General features: G+C 38.5%; 2 protein-coding genes across 6 annotated transcripts; both read left to right on the forward strand.

Annotated features, from left to right (window-relative positions):
• Window positions 1–291: 291 nt before the first annotated feature.
• pik3r6b (phosphoinositide-3-kinase, regulatory subunit 6b) lies at window positions 292–12370 on the forward strand. 5 transcript variants are annotated; one of them, XM_027003340.3, is made up of 23 exons: window positions 292–683; window positions 1153–1350; window positions 2018–2181; window positions 3735–3843; window positions 4291–4344; window positions 4520–4624; window positions 4911–5002; window positions 5390–5458; window positions 5668–5800; window positions 6048–6117; window positions 7125–7308; window positions 7451–7595; window positions 7690–7776; window positions 7869–8283; window positions 8447–8546; window positions 8629–8748; window positions 8996–9106; window positions 9998–10112; window positions 10236–10303; window positions 10469–10559; window positions 10696–10751; window positions 10854–10957; window positions 11532–12370. In XM_027003340.3, the coding sequence occupies exons 5-23, from the start codon at window positions 4329–4331 to the stop codon at window positions 11683–11685; spliced, it is 2235 nt and encodes a 744-aa protein (XP_026859141.3). In that variant the 5' UTR covers window positions 292–683; window positions 1153–1350; window positions 2018–2181; window positions 3735–3843; window positions 4291–4328; the 3' UTR covers window positions 11686–12370. The 5 variants fall into 5 exon arrangements, with proteins under 5 accessions (XP_026859141.3, XP_081567234.1, XP_081567233.1 ...); XM_081711108.1 differs by having other exon boundaries at window positions 4291–4624; window positions 4872–5002; XM_081711107.1 differs by lacking the exon at window positions 4911–5002 and having other exon boundaries at window positions 5394–5458.
• Window positions 12371–13697: 1327 nt separating this feature from the next.
• mfsd6l (major facilitator superfamily domain containing 6-like) lies at window positions 13698–17529 on the forward strand. The gene is made up of 2 exons (XM_027003371.3): window positions 13698–13857; window positions 14476–17529. Exon 2 carries the CDS (start codon window positions 14515–14517, stop codon window positions 16255–16257), a length of 1743 nt encoding a protein of 580 aa, XP_026859172.2. The 5' UTR covers window positions 13698–13857; window positions 14476–14514; the 3' UTR covers window positions 16258–17529.
• Window positions 17530–19438: the final 1909 nt, after the last annotated feature.

Below are 19438 nucleotides of genomic sequence, written 5' to 3' on the forward strand. Positions count from 1 at the left end.
GTATCTCCAACAAAGCCATCCTCAATAGGTCAGCACAAAATGTAAACATAGTCGATAGTATAAGTACCACCTACTTTGAATGCCCCTCGCATACATTTTAATTAATGTAAAAACAGAACGTTGGTTATAATCAGAAAAAAAGAAGAAAAACACCTTGCTGTTTGGAGGGGAGGGGCTCTAGCAGTAGGTGGAAGTCTTTATTTCCTCTTTTTCAACTGAGAACAACGAACGACTTTTCCCCTCACCAGAGTTTCTTTGGGGGCTCAAATGGTGTTAGGCCTATATCACCTTAGCTTCTGAGAGAAGATAAGATAAAAGAAGTTTCAGAACAAACCACACGAAACTACAAGAGAGCACTACAAAAGTCTTTAAACATGTGACTGTTTTAGTTAAGGAAGAATAATCCATAATATCTATAGCTATAGTATCTTTATATTGCAGATTATTAAAGAGCGGATGTCTACCAATAGCTGTCTCACAAGTTCCTGTGAGTAGAGAAATTGCGCTTATCAAACATTTCACAATGTCTTAAGAAAGTCAGAGAAATAAATAGACGGAAAAAAGGGTTTTCCTTCTGCAGGCTACATTTAAATGACGTGGGCGTGGGTATACCATCGCGTCATCAATGTTTATAGCAAAAGTACCTCAACGAGCAGACGCTGGACTACTCTGAAGCGTTCCAGGTAGGTCTTTCCATGCTTCGATGTCGAGAAATATGCCGCTTATAGGTCTTTTGTTTACTTTAGTTACTATGTGTTAATGTGAGCATAGCAAAGGGGAAATTATTTGTATGCTAACACTCGATCCAAATGGTGATGATAAAATTAGTCAATGTCCCTCAAAAAGTTATTAATTTATAAAGTTATTTATAGGGCATTCGAAACGCACGGGGATATATACGAGGCAGTCATTATCCACATCCCCAAATAATGAAGTTGTAAGTCGCTCTGGATAAGAGCTTCTGCTAAATGCCGTAAATGTAAAATGAAGTTGTACGCCTAGTTTCTCCTGTTAATGTGACTGGAAAAACCCAGGTTTAAGTTCCTGATGTCTATTTCTGAATGACCCGATAATTAGTGTTGTAACTGCTTCAGTAATAGTCATTTCCTCGTGCTCCTTTCATTCATAATCATTCATGTTTTGTTCTACCAGTTTATTATTGATCCCATGATTGGTGTCCAGGCTTGGAAAAAGCAGGCAAATGGGACCTCAGTCATTTACAATACCTGGCACAACTAGGACTTGAACCCATCCCTATCTAAAAAAGCTGTACTTTTGCCTTCTAAGCCACTTGGGGCCACTATTGGTTTTCTTTACAAACGTCTTTACAAAGACTGTTATAGCCTTAAGGTGAGTATATGTGAACTACAAAGTAACCATGTTATTAGACAGCATGATAAAGAGCAGATACATACTGCAAAAAAATCTGTTTTAGTTTCACGCAACACTTAGTTTATGTCAAGTAAATAATAAGATTGACCTAAACATTGCAATAAAATTTACATTGGTGAGTCTGCTCACGATTGAAAGGTGCTTCAGTGTATATAGGGTAAATTATAGCTTTTCCTAGTACTGAGCACACATCTGCATATTGGGATGCAGATACTGAGGATAGTGGAGATGAGATATCAGTAATGATCCTGTACTGATGTGCCGTAGATCTGAATGTGATATTTAGGGGTTGCCTGAGGAAAAACTGCTGAATTTCTTATTATGCATACTTCCCAAGTTCAGCAGGCTAGTGGCTGGGGACTTCTAACCCATCAACTCAATGAGAGCTTAAGGTTTTGGTGGTGTGCCCTAGCTTTTCAAAAGCCTAATTTTAGGTTTAAAATATGTCAAGCCATGGTACATACTCCCACACATTTAGAAGACAGGAAACCCAATGTTACACCTCACATAAAGAGAATAGGAAGTGTAGAGGAGCTTTTATGTGTATGTATGCATACGTGTATGTGTGTGGTCTCTAACCCTGATTGACATCAGCTAAATATATTTCTCCCCCCACCACCCCTAGAAATACGCAGACTAATTTCATGCATGCACGCAGATGCTCTAGTATAATAAGGAAGAGACACTTTTCTTACTGTCAGTGACCTGAAGGAAACTTCAGCTTAACTTACTGGAAGCTGTACTGAGGATGCAATTCAGTCTGAATTAGACATTGCTGCTTCATCCAGGGTATGTTACACTTTTATATTTGACTCTAATATTAGCATGAATGAATAGCACAATGTTTGTAATAGCAGTACAAACATTTATTAAAAAATATAGTAAAAGCTAAGTAGCTTAATGGTATTGTATGTGCAAATTTGTACTGTGTGGTAGTGTATGTACATATTATTTAAGATGCAAGTATTTTTTACCCAAGTAAAGTCAGATAAGGATGGAGTAGTAGGCCTACCTCTTATAATGCAATCAGTTTAAGAGGGTAAAGGCCAAAATATACCTCCACTAAAAGCGATAAAGGCCACTGCACTTCTGTATCATTTTGATATTGCAGCGATATTTATTGTCCTCTGTGTGTGAAATCAGGGGTTTGAACTTTGGAAGTCTTTACACTTTAGCAAAGATAGAAAAGAGTAATAAATTACATCTGTTTGCACATTTTTGCAAAGCCAGCCATTTCACTTTTATGTAATTAGATTTTGGTAAAGTATTGCACTCTAATTTTAATTTTTTTGTTCATTTACGTCTATAAAACATAAAGGCCATAAGTGTTTTAATGAAGTGCAAAAGAATGCAAAAGAAACTATTCTATAATTTATTTTAAATATTACTTACAACTGCTAAGCATCAGAATTTAAAAGGTTCAGTCTACATATGCAAGAACACAACATTTCTAAGGAGTATACAACTTTTCAGCTGGTCTTTTTCAACTGGTGTTATAACTCAATTTTATTACTATGAATCGTTATCACAGATATTAGGGGTTAGGAATGGGACAGCTACCACCATAAAGCCCAGTGATTATCATACCATTTCAAATTCTAAATAATAATATCATAATAGCTGAGCATGACCGCTGTCTTTTCTCAAAACATGACAGTGGAAGTAAATGATCTACTGTGAAAGTCCCCATGCAAATTACATTGCTGGACACAGAGATCCATTCTAGTTATGCTGTGCTTAAAAATCACATTTGATATATACAGCATACGTTGTGTACATTGTTCTATTATTCCTTCACTAAAATAATTAAGAACAATAGTATATGCATGAATATATTTCATACCTGCATAAATCAATTCCCTGATTTCCCTTAATTAGATCTCCTTTGAAACTGAGATATGCTCATTAGAGGAGTTAAGTGGTGGTACAGCAGTCAGGAATGCATAATTGTGCAAAGTATCTTCTCACACTTACTGCAAAACAGCTATAGGGTAATTGTATCAGTTACTCTTATTAGCCACTTTACTAGAAGCATCTACCTTACCTACACTCACTGGCCACTTAATCTCCTGCACCTGTTTTATATGTGCATTTTATAAGGGTACAATTAGAGACTGCAATCCATCTTGGCATTCATGATTCATCATTCACCATCTAAACCTTTCATCAATTGTCAGTTTTTGACCACCTGATGGATATTATTTGAATTCTCCGCACAGAATTCTCAACATAGCCTTAACACAGATCCTGAGAGTGGCATGGAGGTGGGTTTTGGGCTGGTACATATTGGTTAATCAGAGCAGTGTATCTGCTGGGGTTTTAACATGCATCTATGTCATCAGTGTCACTGCTAGACTGAAATCTCCATTACCTAAAAACACCCGCCCATCAATGGATCAGTGGTCAGAAATGAGCCATTACTGAAGGGCTCACGAGAGGAGCAAGGGATTGGTGAGTTTATAGAATAATTTGTACTCTCTCTAGCATTTTAATCATATAGTAAAAATGGACAGATGTGACGATATTGCCAAATTTCAAAATCATATATTTAACTGACAGTGAAATGCTCAACAGTAATGCATTGTACATGTCTGAGGACAGATACTGCTTTTCATCACCCCTCCCCCACCGCAAATGTGTCAAACTTCAATAGTGTTTCCTGTGTAAAGCCATGAAGGCTCTTTTGCTTGCATCACTCTGTGCTTTTGTTTTTTTTAGTCACAATTTTACCTATAAAACCTCTGTCTCTATATTTGAAGAAGGGATTTTTTTTTTGCATTGGTCTCTTTCTTGACTGTAACACTACTTGAATGTAGGTGTTCTTGTGGGGCCTGTAAAACATTCCCTTCCAGTATGCAATCATTCTGAAACCACTGTATTTTTTTTTTCTTTTTACAGGTGTTTTAAGTGTACATCTGACTCATGTGTATGTGGAGATGTCTTTAAGCATAGGTGCTTGGGTTTGCTGCTCATTGGACTATGGGAAACATGCAAGATGCACATTTTATATTTAACCTCACACATCAATATGTTAATTTTTGAGGATGTATCTTGTTCATTTCTAATATTCTGAGTTTAATATATTGAATCATACATTGTGAAAAGGTGTTTTAAAATTTCTTTGCAGTGGGAGATGTGTCTTCAGCTGTGGAATCTAGCCTATATCAGCGTCTGCATGCCATCCTCAGAGAACTAGACACTGACAATCAGTCTGGCTCAGCCTGCAATAAAGGTACTGCAATGTACCATGCTTTTCAGTGCATCACACAGGATAGTCTGTAGAGTAGCTAATTAAAGGAACTATCTTAATTAAAACAAGGCTAACCTGGCTAATAGTGTGATCATCCTGAGATTGCAGAAATTCACCCTACTAGATCTCATTCTGCAATCAATGTTGGCACTGAATTTCATAATGGAAACAAGAAGATCTTAAAGTAAACATTAAATGCTCCTTGTTTCTCTGTAATAATCTGTATTAGGCAGCAATTAGTAGTATCAAGATATACTTTTTTGTCAAGGCATGCTGAGATGGACACTGCACAAAAAAGTGGAGAATAATCCCTCTACCAGTGTGTCTCTGTTAAGGGTACTTGTTAAGGAGCTTGAGAAGGTTAGTGTGGTGCTTATATCACTTACTTTTTCTGTTAACTGGGTTTAATGAACTTCTGATGCATAGAACGTTTGATGCATAGCGGCAAAGGGTAACCAAAAGTGGAAAATAGTGTTTGCGTTTGATTATTTGCAAGTGTTCATCAATTGCTGCAAGTATACTCTTTGTTTTATCACACCTAAAGAATCCAATGTTGCAATTATATATTTAAAAGGTAAAAGTTTTTTTGAATGTTACTGATGCTGGATTGACTTTATGGGATTATAAAAATTCCCATTATGAGAGATATTCATTTTACTTACAGCAAACTAGGAAAAGTCACAATGAGTGTACTAGGATTCAGTATCTTGACTGGAAAAGGCTAATTAAACATTATTGTTTTGCTAGGCAGATAAGGTTGACTACAGAATTCGCATCATTCCCTTGCTACACACATTGGTCTATGCAGTTATGCAGGTCAGTTTTTTTTTTGTGTTTACCCTCTTCACAATATAGTATCTGCTACAGCTGCATGCTACAATGTTAGGTGACATCTGGCTATCTTGAACTAACACCCAGAACCCACTCTTTAATCTGTTGTTTTCCCTTCTGCCTTTTCTTGACAAGATGTATTTGCTTTACACTGTCATAGCAATGTGGCTTATCTGGTTTTCCATTTTTGGCAGTCTGTCTATATTCCAGATGACTTGTGTGAGAGGGTGTACGTGTGTCTGAATCGGCTGGTTACGCTACCCGAGCCTTACTGTTCTTTAGGCCTCAACTATGCAAAATGCATGAAAATGGAATGCAGAATACCAGGTAATCATCAGGAATTTCAGCATATTGGATTTTTGTCATTGCATGGCTAGAGCGTTCCTTTTGCTGATGCCTCCTTCTTGGCATTGCAAGGAGTTGAGGGTAGATGTTTAATCAGGAGCATTTATCAAAAAGATATTCCATTCATTTTGGAAACATGATGTCATATATTTTCAGTTTAAACAAAAAAAAAATCACAAATGATCACACATGTGGTGGTATAACAGGTGACCTCTCTGATTGGTTTCAGGTGCTCTGTATCTAAGGCGTGTGATTGCTGAGCACAGCCTAAACAATGAATATTGTACCCTTCATGAGAGGTAAATAGATCAATAATCTTATTCTTCTATACATTCTTCTATGCTCCTACCTTTTTCCTACCTAGGTTTGTACTGCATACAGCATATCATGATACAGAATATCTTTATTCAGACAGTTTGGAGCTGCTCTGAGAAAATCGCACAACTGAAAAATATTTTGACACAAGACCTTGCTATTGCTACTGGTTAAATTGTATAACATACAATAATACACACAATGTTGAATTCCATCCTGTCTAGAAAATTTTGTTAGAGCAGAGTGACAATTTTAGCTACAGCAGATAATGTATACAGGTATAAACAGTAGTTTGAGTGGCACAAAATAAGTGATAATCCATCAGGAAAGTTTTTCATTCTCTCTGGGACATGCATGGTCTGCATTTGAGCAGGTTTTTTTCAAGAAGATGGCATATTATTACATGGGAAATCATTTCCTCTGGCCTTTCTTTATATACATTTAGTGCTGCATAACCTTAAAAGCATCCATATACTGAAGGTGTTAACTGGAAAACTAGACTTTTGTAATAAAGCCATTAAAATGTTCTGTTAATATTTGAAAAAATATTAAGAGAAATCAATACTTTTTAACAGCGGCAGATATGGAAGAGTACATAGTGTAGAGAACTGAAGGGTGCTGCAATTGGTTGAGCTTTCTTTTTGCAGAAGTGAGGATAGAAGTTCCTATTTCTATGTCCTGCCATGTCACTAAGAGCAAAACAACAACATGTCACAAGTAACAGTTTATTATTCAAATATTTCTAAATATATATGTGTTCAAATACTACCAACAAGTTTAATTTCAGTATTTGTTGATTCATTTGACTAAAATTAAGATCCCAGCCGAACTGGTGGACACACCATTAGTTTAGTGAATAAATTAGTTTATATTATAATTCCACTTTCAACTTCCTTTTCATTTCATATTTTAAAACCTTAACAACTTTTACTTTTAAAATGTTACTTTTGGTTGTTAAAAGTCTTCTCAGCATCATTTGTGTCCTGTACAGGGTATTTATGTTTGTTGACCCGGCTGTGTTCCCCCTGCCTCTGCTCAATGCAGTCAGGGCTGAAGTGGAGGGCACAGCCTCAGGAAATGACCCACAGAGTCACCAGCGCTGGGTCCTGCTGCACACACTGCAAGCTGGACTGGGGAGGCACTGCCATGGACGAGCACTTGCACAAGCCCTGGAGGTGTGTATGAGTGTGTGCGTGTTTATAAGTTATTTGCAATCAGAATGTCAATAATAGCAAATGCGTTTTTTCTTTTGAAATTAGAATTAGTGATAATGCAGCCTGAATATGTGTGTATCAGAAAATATGAATAATGTTTCAGGATTTAGGTGAAGATGTTGAAAGATACTTCCAGGATGTTGTGGCCACTGTAGAGGAGATGATAGGGAATGGAGGTTTAGACAGTGACCAGTACAGCACAAGACTACAGCAGATCTACCATGACATTGTTTCTTCTGCAGACCAAGGTAATAAGAGTTAAACACCATTATACATCTTTTCAGTATAATTCTGGCTAATGTAGGCTGTTCTTATGATGTTCTGTATGCTCTCTATGCTCAGAACAGTCTGGTCCCACCTGTCTAGTTGGCTCCCCACTGCCAAGTCCTGAGATCAGCTTTCATATCTGGACTAAGGAAGATGAGATATGTGAGCTAGCTTACTGACATCAGCAAGACACATTCAGCACTGCGTTCCTGTTAGTGTAATCTTTGTAACACTTGTGATTTTTTTTCAACCAGGGAATGAGGTGGTTAACTTCACTCTGATGGTGAGTCCAGCAGAACACAGCTCTGCATTCCTAGAAGAGGACAACATGGCCAAACGTGCATCTGTCATCTCCACCATGTCTGTAGACAGTGGAATAGAGGCAGACCTGCCTTTCAATAAGTTCTCCTCTCTAATGGTGGAGCCCTCTGGCATCCTGGATGTCCAGGAGCAGCTGAAAAGCTCACAGTTCTTCAGGAGGCAATGCGTAAGGTGCCCAAAGGCTGGGAACAGAATGACCCTTATGATGGAAACCATTAAGGAAGGTGGAGGATCTGGAAGATGTGGAAAGTCCCTCCCTAAAGAGGAGAAGAACTTCACTGCTCGCATTGTTGTCATGGGTGATGATAGGACTCTCGGCAGACTAGGCAGGACTTATCACAATATACGGTATAAAACCTTGAGGTTATCTGTATTTTGCATGATTCCTCTGTTTTGGTCTCTGATCTTATGACAAATCAAATGTGTGAAAGTAATTTTCTGTTGCCTTTAAACAAAATATACATTTGATACATTTGACATTTTTGACCCCTCCTGTTGATAATGTGTGCAGAAAAAGGGAGGCTCAACATCTTTTTCTTACAAAGAGAGTCAACTTGGAAATATACTACATTCCTGTCACCAGTGAGCCTGTTACAACTTCTCTAATCCAGGTATGCACCTATCTGTAAGTGTAAAAACTAAATGGCAAAAGCAAATATAAAAAGTCCAGTGATATGTATACTTTGATTTCAGGATAGTGTACCAGCAGTTGTAGACATGCTTACAATAGCAGGGTCCCTGGGCTGTGTGGATCCATGGTATGACTGCAACATTAACAGCCTGGGAGCTATGATACTGAAACTAGCCAAAATGGTAAATGCCTATTACACTCTTTCCATCACAATCCTACAACATCTGTGGGATAGACATAATACCTACTTGAACTTACTATAAATGCTAAACTATACATTTTAACTATGTTAAATTATGTTATATTAAAACAAACTGCTTACTTGCAACATGCATCTGACAGTCAGAAATAACACCATGTGGCCACATAAAGCAGTGTAGTATTGTGACTCAGCTAGAAGCTTTTTTGTTTATGGTGTCTGGGATACAGCATTCACAAGATGGTGGATCCTCAAAGCCTAACTCCTTTCTACTGGACATCATATCGTACTATACTCGCACAGCACAGCAGCCTGTCCACATCCCCATCTACTCCGTTAAGGTCAGTATCTTTTCTTTGCTCCAGCTGTAGTACAGACAAGGCACAGCATGCAGTTTAGTTCAAACACCTAGATTTTCTTTTACTTTGTTTGTGGAATGACTGATTTGCTTTTAGGGCTTTGAAGTGAAAGAAGGTGTTTCTTTTTAAGGGCTCTCATGGCACAATGGAACTGTGCTCCTGCATGACTCATAGTGACAAGTGCTGAGTTAAGGAGAAACTGCCATATTACAGTTCGTCACACTGACCATGGAAAATGAGAGGCTCTGAATCAGAGGCCCAAAAATACAAACCAGGCCACAACTATGACACATACAGTTCAGAAGATCTAAAGTTGTTTGCAGAAAATTATATTTAACTAGAACAAAAAAAAATTTCCCTATTTGAGAAACCTGAGATATCGGTGGTGGTTGCCAAGTAGTCATTCTACTCAACCGTCCAAGACTCATCACCTACACCAACGTATTAGTTGATCTATGGAATAGTCTGACTGCATTAGCTATACAGTATATTTTATAAGCAAAGGGATTAGAATGCCTCTGTTCTGTGTAAAGACAAGTAAAATTATCAGCTCAAAAAACCTTGAAGAGCAAAGGTTATAAGATATGTGTGCTAATGTTCTTACGGTCACCTTTCTAATCACAACTTTAGTGCTACTTTGTTTGGTAAAGTATGCATAGTTTATGGATGGTTGTGTCTCCCTCTAAGAATTTTATCTTCTTTGTCTTATCTTTTTCATACTTTCTCCTTGTCCATTTCCCAAAAAGTAACAGCTGCTTTTGTACTTTTAATCTTATAATCAGTCCATCATTGGCCTTGTGTCACCCATCCACAGTGTCTGAATATGTGTATATGCCATAACACATTGTTTTTGATCTCACTTCCTGCATCTAGATTGCCTTCTCTGGTATGAACTCTAAGGCTGTAGAGGAGCTGTTTGTGTGTCAGCTACACATGGACTTCGCTATGCTCAGACCCCTCAGAGCCACATTTAAAGACACAATCAAAGGTATATATACAATTTTAGCAACAGCATTAAATTGTTTGATGTAAACTATTGACGGACTCAGCAAACATTGTTTGTCTTATTTCACTAATTGCCAAGTATTAACTGATAATATTTATCTTGAAGGATCAGTGCGGTCCAAGATATGCATGCAAGAAGATGGTGGAGTGGTTGTGTCTGTCAACTATAGAAAGGTGTCAATCAATGCCCAAATATAACCTGAAAAATAAAACCTATAACCCTCAAAAATGTCTGGCCATTTTTTAGTAATATTTGTTTTTATATTTACTGTGATATCAGTGAAGTAAATTGAAGGTTAAAGCTGTTTGTTGATGCACTTTGTACTACTTCACCTTCAGGCCTCTATAAGCAACCGTGAGCTGGACCAAGGAATGTCTCTGATGACATGTGGTGTGTTGATCAGTGCCTTTCCCTCCTGTGGAAACAGAAGTATGTCCTTAAATCAAAACGCCACAACTTGCCTGTCAATGCCATAAAACCATATTTGCCATTAGCACTGTGGGATTTTCTGGTTTACTAAAGGTTTAGTAAACTTACTGAAGTTTACATATACTTTCCCCCACAGATCTTGACAGCCTCACTGTAGATTTCCGTGACCCAAATCCTGCAAGGTCCTATGTGGTAATAAAGTGTAAACTTTGTGTATATATAGAGATATATAATTAGGAGAGTTACTGCTCTTATTACCTTCATATTGTGGTAAAGTGATGTGCTTTCCTGTAGCTTACTCTCAGAGTGACCAGTATTTGCATTAGAACCCTGGAGGAGAAGACATTTACAGTATGCCTGGACAAAGACTTGACCAGAACCTTCAAAAATGTTCAGAGGTACACAACAATAAACACACATGGCCAGATGGTACCGTCATGACCTAGATGTATGCTCACCAACTACTTTATTATAAAAACATTTGCCTAATAAATGCACCTTATTGGTGTACATTTAGTGACTGTAGCCCATTTGTGCCCATGCACAGTTTTTGTTATTCATCTTCTATCTCTTTATCTATGACCAGTTTCTGACCAGATGAGTTGTGTAGATGAAATGGTTTTGGAAGGGAGATCACTCTTAACTCAATGGTTGACAATTATATGCCTGATATGCTTGTATCAGCACATTTGATGCTGCTCACACAGCAAATGATAGTGGTCAAAAAACTGACTACTGAGCAAATTGTGCATGGTATGAGAAGGGCTAGCCTGTAATTGCCTACAAAGTTTACCTGCAAATTAGGTGTATGCAGTAAGGTTTAGATGCAAGGTAGGCATTTTTAATAAAGTGGTGAGAAATGTCATTTACCACCCCTAGAATTTTCCTTAATGGAGGTGACTGCCATCTTAAAGCAAGCATTTAGTGCCAAAATAACAATATATTTTCTGTTGTCCTGTGTCTGTTCTGTAGCATAGAGGTGTCTCCTTGCACAGACCCAGGATATTTCTTTCAGAAGACCAAGTGCACCAAGCGTAGTACAGAGGCAGATGACTCAGGCTTGAGCAGATATCTGAGCAAGACCTTCTCTTTGCCCATCAATACCTTCTCTGGAACTGTACACTGACAATAATGTACCTCTAACATGAACTTTACAGTATCACACCGATTGAAAACTCTGTGGTCAAAGTATATGCATATGCATACATGTGGTATTTTGTTCAATGTAGCCTTTACACAACAATAGGTTTTGGTTGTTGCTGTTGTCTATCAGAATGTGAATGTCTGTTGGATTATTTATATAGTCTTCCAGTCCCAGCCGTGGATTTAAAGATCCGCGAATTCAAGGATTTGCTAAACAGTTCTGCACCTGCTCCAGAACCATCGTTAATTTAGTGACAATGACTCTAATAACTATCCATCCCATGCTATATGTTGAGGAGGGCATGGTTTAGTAAGGATTGTTTCATTATTAATATTTGACCTGGCTGTTTACAGTGAGTCCTTAAGAGACTTTATAACGTTAAAGAATTATTTTCCAGAAGATGGTACTGTAGCTCAGAGCTAAAAGGCCTGTCTGAAGGTGGAACAAGAGCCCATTGACTGGTTGGTCTATATGTACCCATTCCTGTTGTTAGTGATGTTTTACATATAGATATGCAAGTGGATAAAAACACATTTATAGATAAACCCAGTCTTTAGCAATGTATAAGGTTACTAAACTTGTAGTTCTACGAATATGTTTTCACAACATAAATTGTACTTCTGCTGCCTATTTATTCCAGAAATAATAACAATAAATAATATTACTAAAATAATCTTGCGCAAAGGTTTTCTCATCCTTTATCCTTTATAGTATCAGTGCTGGATCAGTATCATTGCCCTGTGTATGCAGTCTCCTAACCCTAGTTTTGAATTCTAATGACCCACTCTTCATGACAAAAGACCTCAAGAAGGCTGCAAGTGTTTCAGCGGACTGGTATGTATTGTAAATTTGAGTTCCCTCCACAGTGACACTGAGTTTTGGTGACTGTAAGGGCCTCTCCAGAACCTTCATCCTCTTCTACTCTTTGGGTGACTTGGCTTTCTGCCCTGGGCTGTTGTTCTGCTGGAAAGTGCAAGTGTGACTTATGTACATCCTACAAGCTGATGCATGCAGATTTCTCTCCAAGATTTCCTGATAATCTGCTGCCTTCATCTTGCCCTCAATCTTGACCAAATTCCCTGTGTCAGTGAAACTCACACACTCTGTAAATAGCAGAATTATCACAATAAGAATAGTGAACTTCTCTTCATATGCCTTGTGGGTGTGTGCCAGTGAATCACATGAGTAAGTAATACATGTCCAATATGTATTAAGACACACTAAGAGTTACTCATGCATATGATGTCTTAAGATATCTTTTTTTTCAGAGCGCACTTTGTTTATTAAATACTAATATTAGTGCCCATTACATTCTATCCAAATGTACACTAATAATATTTGTATCACATTTTGAAAAAAAATATTTCTTGTACATTTGGTTATCTTACATTGGCATATATTAAAAATGTTTTCTATCAAACATGACAGGGACATGCAAAAATATCATGTACATATAAAAATATAATCTATAATGCTCAAAAATAAGCATATTTACTCTTTTTACACTAACCAAATAAACATACTCTCATGTCAATGGAAACTTAGCAAAAATAAAGTTTGTGCACATTCACTACATCTTTTATTGTATTTTACCTTTATTACTTACAGATAGTCTGTTCTGAAAAGTATTACTATAGCCTACACTGGATTAATGAACACCACTAAGGACTAATGATTTATGCATTATTTCTTTTGCTACTTTATTAAATTATATTTTCAACCACAATTTTTCCATTCTACCCGTTTGTTAGAATTGCAAATAAATTAAGTAGTTTGTGTTCATATTCTCAAACCCCGCTTTATTTATTTATGTTTATTTTGATTTATTTATTTATTTTTGGTTTGTTTAGTTTTATTTCACTGTACTTATTGGATTATTTTCCCGACTGGATTCACTAGTTTTCTTTGCTCTTGAGCCGTAGTTTTCATATTCACAGACGGATGGCGCTAACGCCCGATTAAGTAAGTAAAGTCCCGAAAGAGAGAAAGATTGGAAAGATAAGATGTGTCGGCATAAGATCCTGAACGGTTCTTTCCTGTCAGACGAAGTGAGAAATTCTGCACTTTGTTACTATATGGATATTATGCATTATTTCTAGTTTTCACGCGTAAAACTGACGACGGAAATACGTTCTTAGAAGAGAAGCAGCAAAGGTAAATCGCTCATTAAAATTGTTATGACGTGTACAAACTGAAACAGGTGAACAGGTTACATGTGGCAAGTCGGTGCTCTTATATTTTTGCTTTTAAAAATAATCAAGATAATTACGGAGTTACTTCATTCAGAAATAATGAATAATATTGTACTTTGTGGCGAGTCAAGACTTCTTTCAAGACTTCCTGAACTTCCCAGACAGGCAAGCTTTAGTTAACGTTAAACAATTCACAAACTTTACAAACAATTGCGAAATTGTTTATCTGCAGTTTTTAACAATTGTTCACTGTAAAGCCTGACCTCGATAACCCGGTATACAAGTAGAGTCCCACGAGCAGTTCTGTGTACTGAACAGAAGCAACTTTATGCCTGATGATGGAAATGCAGTCCATCTTCCAGAAGACATTGGTCACATGAAAACTTGCAAACATGATGATAAAACCTGGACATGGTACCATATATTATAAGAATTCATGTTAAACAGTATCTATGCAGTAAATGTAAAATGGAGCTTTTCATCAGTTGAGAGCTAGAGATCTTTTTTATATTTGGATGACTGCATACTTTCACTTGTAAACTCATGTTGGCAGCAATTCTGTCTTTTTGTATTTCCTTAGAGGAGTTCTTTGATGTGACAGAGGGAGGAACCAGCAGCCATGAGGTACAAGCAGTGGAATGTCAGAGGAGCAGTAGGCCTTGCAGGCCTCTTTCACTTCCTGCACTCCTGTGCCTTAGGTTCCCTTGTGCCCTTCCTCACCCTCTACTTCCGCTACCTCGGCCTCACTGCTGCCATGACTGGCACTATCATGGCCTCTAAGCACTTTGTTGCTTTACTGTGGAGACCAACTTCCAGCGTATTGGCCAGGCACTATAACAAACGCCGCATGGTCATAATGTTGTGTCTCATCTTTTCAGCTGTGGTTCCTCTCATGCTTCTGCTCTTTCCACCCACAGGAATAAGCACAGAAAGTGGCAGCTGTAACATTAGCCAGTTAAATGCTAACCGCACAAAGTTTGGCCACACTACTCTGGACCTCAGGACAACTCCACAAAAGTTCACTAGATCATTAGTCTTTTCAACAGAACATGAGGAGAGGTCTGCAAAAGCATTCAGTGGCACTGAAGCAGTGGCAGAAAATGTGTCTGCATACTTCAATGCCCAAAGTATAGCTGCGGGTCTGAATGCAACTGTCCATGATATAGACATAGAAGTACCTCTGGAAACAAAAGGAGCTTGGACTCGTCCAGGAGAGAGGAGGAGCAGATCTTTAAACAAGCTTAAGAAAAAGCAGAACGTCAAAGAGCTGCACCACAATGAGTTTCTTGGAAACCTGAAAGTCATGGACGCACAGCATCAGATGTTTTTCCTGGTAATGATCATAGTATGCCTCTGGGAGGTCATGGCTGCCCCGGTGGAGTGGACTGCTGATGATGGCCTTCATGAGTATCTCGATTTTGTGGATGCTACAGACCGTCACAGGGCTGTTCAGTACTGGAAGCTTCTGGGGGCTGCAGGTGGTGTGGGAAAAGCTGGTATTCTAGTAAGCTTTCTTTACTGTTTAATTGGCACTGTGTTGCACTTTTACACCTATGCTGCGTTCATGGTGTTAACGGCATCTGTTGCTGCCTTGTTGCCACTTTACCGGCACAAACGTGAGCGGGTTCCTGGGGTGGGGTGGAAGGCCGTGAAGCTTGTGCAGGGGGACCCACGGGCACTGCTCTGTGCCATCAGTGCCCTCCTTACTGGTATGGCAGGCTCAGCTGTATCTGACTTCATCCTGTGGCAAATGCAGAACCACAATGCCACAGAGCTTCAGATGGGCATTATTTTAGGTCTGACACCTTTATGTCAGGCCGTCCTGACTCCGTTGAATGGAACTTTAACCCGTCTCCTTAAATGCCATGGCCGGATGCTGCTTCTTTGCATTATAGGTTTCTCTCTGCAGTGCCTTTGCTACTCTCTCCTGTGGACTCCTTGGGCAGCCCTTCCTGCTCAGCTACTGGCTGGACTCAGCACAGGCGCCCTCTTGTGGTCAATGGAGGCTCAATGTATGGACATTGCCTCTCCAGGGACAGAGAGGGCAGTGCAAAGAGTCTTTGAAGCTTTTTCCTTGGATCTTGGTGCTGGACTAGGCAGCCTGGCAGGGGGCCTTGTGGTGGAAAAGTTTGGAGTGGTGGTGCTTTTCCAGGGTACAGCAGCAATGCTTGCACTGTGGGGCGTTGCTTTAGCTGTGCTGCAGTGGAGGATCCCCCGCCAACAGAAGATCAACTACTCGCGCCTTCTGGTGGCTGATGCCAGCGAGATGAGCGAGTCAGACTCTGAGCAGGAGACGGACTGGCTAGAGAAAGCCATGGAGGAAGACAAAGGAAACAATAACTGGAGAAGACAGGAAAAATAAGGATCATGGCTGGTAAAGGTTCTTCTAAAAAAGTATGATGCCAGTCCCAAATGTACAGCTCAGTGATTGTGAAAGTAAGCCAGTATGTTGGTTAATACATTGTATTCTAAATGATTCATTGTGGCTTGAAGGAAATTACAGAATGATGTTACATGTACAGCTGCTCTGTATTATATGGGTTTATTGTTGCAGCTGAATGCTGCATGGTTTGCAGTTTGTCTCTTATCATAATGTCAACATGTTTGTCTGTGGCTACATGTTGTTGGAAATATGTTAATCAATACTACTGTGAAAAATGGTGAAGCCGAAAAAACTGAAACACTTGTTGTATCTTAAAGCTCATGCCTGGAACCATGTTCTGGAAAAAAAAAAAAATCCACTGTTTTTCCAGAGCTTAACCAACTTTTGTATACACAAAAGAATTGTATATTAGTAGACTTCAAAGTGTTTTATTTCATAATGGTGTCTCCACTTGACTCTGTAAGGCTTTCTCTGATCCATATTTGTTTCTACTGTACAAAAGGAGGTTCCTTAGAGCAAACAGAGGCTAGTAGGCATGTGAAGAGCCACTGCTCTCTATCAATGGAACAGTCTGCTCTGCATACTTGCAACACCTGGCAAGCCTAACTCCTCACTTTGCATTTGGTTCTTTAAAGAAATGGTGTGGTCATAAAGCACCCCTTTTACCTTGTGTACTTAAGCGCATCAACTTAATCATTTTTATTTGTACTGCTGCTTTGAAGCAATTGAGCTTACAATGACTGTGACAGACACTTGGAGTATGGCGTTAAAGCGTTCATGTTGTTTGGAGGTGTTTCTCAGCTGTGAAGGATTGTGTATCTCGGGGGAGTGCACCTGTGTTTACTCTAGCTGCTGAATACCCAAATACTCATGGGACATTCAATACTGTGGAAATGTAGACGATTTTTTTTCCCATTATCAGAAATTTATTTTTCATTTCAAGTTTGCCAAACCTGTACAGTGGTAAGTGTACATACTATGACCAGCTGCTGTCAACATATCTTATATTGATGGTTGGTTTTAGGGCCCTATTCCATGTAGTTGTAGTTATCTGAATATCATGGAAATAAGTGTAGCTTGGCTGTCTCATAAAATAAACTGAAGTAAATTCTTTTATGAATAGGACCCAGGAAGAGATCTAAAGAACCTTTGTCATTGCAAAACTACAGTGACTGGATATAGATATTTTCTGCAAATATGATCATTGTGTAACTATGAAAGAAAGACAAGATTAAATGTGTTTCAATTGCATTGTTCTCTTTATAATTGTTCGTGTATGTATGTGTGTGTGTGTGTGTGTGTGTGTGTGTGAGATATATATATAAACAGCATATGCCTGCAAAAACACAGCAGAACACTAAGATCAATGTTCACTTCATATATCTTAATGTGTCCAAAATCACTCTGTCTTATCACTAATTAGTGCAGCTGTCTGCATACAACCCCCACCCGCCACACACACATTTTCAGTTTTTACCTGACTTACATGATGTTATGTCTCTTATCCAATAATTGCACCAGGATGTTAAAACAATACTTCAAAATGGAACTCTATAAGTGCTCAAAGGTCAGTTTTGTTCCAGCAGCTTCTGAACATGGAGTAGCTTGTTAGTGCTACTACAGTGGTGTGATAAGCAGGCTATCGTAACTGTCATGTTTGCTCTTAGGAGTACTGGGTCCTGGCCAGACATGTTCAGCCCTCTATGAACCATATTTAAACACATGCATGCAGTAATGTAAGTTTGCTCAAGTGTCTGTCCTGTTCATGCAGTTTTTCAATTCAACCTTTCCTCATCACATTACTTCAAATGAATACATCCAAACTAACACTTATCTTGAGCACTGTTCGCATATGTTAGCACAAATAAATAAAGTTTAAGTACAAATATAAATAAAAATGTTAGTGACCCTAGCCATTGTCTTAGGGCAGACTGATGCAATGCATGAAATTTATGGGCAGACACATTCCAGACTGAGGTGAATATGCTATTTTACCTGCAGCTATTTCTATTATATATACAGCTGCAAGGTTGTGATAAAGTGACTCTTTAGAGTCTTTGCAGGTGCTTGATTGACATGCTACAACCATGACTATAAAAATACATTAAAGATATTTTTCCATGACTCTTGGCCTCCATAATCTCAGGCAATCCACATTGTTCTTAGCAGGCAAGAAAGAACAAATCTCCGGCATAATACCAGAAAATAAAAATATGAGTAATGGCTTCTTTCGCTTTTGAAAGTAGCATTTTTTCAACATGCATTTGCAGTTATGTTGAATGCCTCGTTTTCACACATCAATGCACCTAATCTTGACTACACAGAGGGAGGTACAATGTAAACTCACCTGTGGCACCCCTGAAACATGCAAAACCTAATGCCTTCCCCAAAGGCAAAATGGTAGAACGTGGGATTGTTGAGTATTTCATTCTTTCATTCATTACTGGTTAATGTCTGCTTAATATCTCATCTGATCATTGGTTTGAGGCTGATGGTATTGTCCATTGGACTATCATCTTATAATAACTGTGCTACCATAATATTCATTCACCAGTATGACTAAAGGTGTCAGATGAGGTTGTTAAATGAGGTTGTAAGCCAGGCTGTGGTAAGTAGGTTGTATCTTGTGCAGATAGACGTGGAGGGAGTGTCTCCTAAATGTCTCCTAAACCAACTAAGCAGGTCACTGGTGACATTCTGCTGCCATCCTCTGGTAAGACAATGTATTTTACAGAATTAACTTATTTCAGGACTTGCATTAATGTTGACGTTAGAAATGACAGGAATCAGGATAATAAAAACTGTTTCTTTAGCAAATGCAATAGAGAAATAAAACAAAATTAACTACAGTACTGGTGGCACTTTAGGAGACATTGTGTCGAATCACGTTACATACAATGAGTAGTTCAGTAGTAGTTCCAGAGGATTCCCCGCATTGTACCGCATTGATGAGAAGTATTTTCTATACTCCAACACTCGTGATTCAATAAATATCAACCCTAAATCTGGTGTTACAGAAGGGAAAATGCGAGACTGTGAAATGTTGGGTAGCTTTAGGACTGGATCTTGACAACAGTTCGGGGTTCAGTGCATGTTTAGATCACATACGTTAACAAGGCATAGTAAAGATTGGATGCATTCTCGATATTACTCACCAGGT

The sequence above is a fragment of the Electrophorus electricus genome, chromosome 3, assembly GCF_041902795.1.
Source record: "Electrophorus electricus isolate QZ-2024a chromosome 3, ASM4190279v1, whole genome shotgun sequence".
NCBI lineage: Eukaryota > Metazoa > Chordata > Actinopteri > Gymnotiformes > Gymnotidae > Electrophorus > Electrophorus electricus.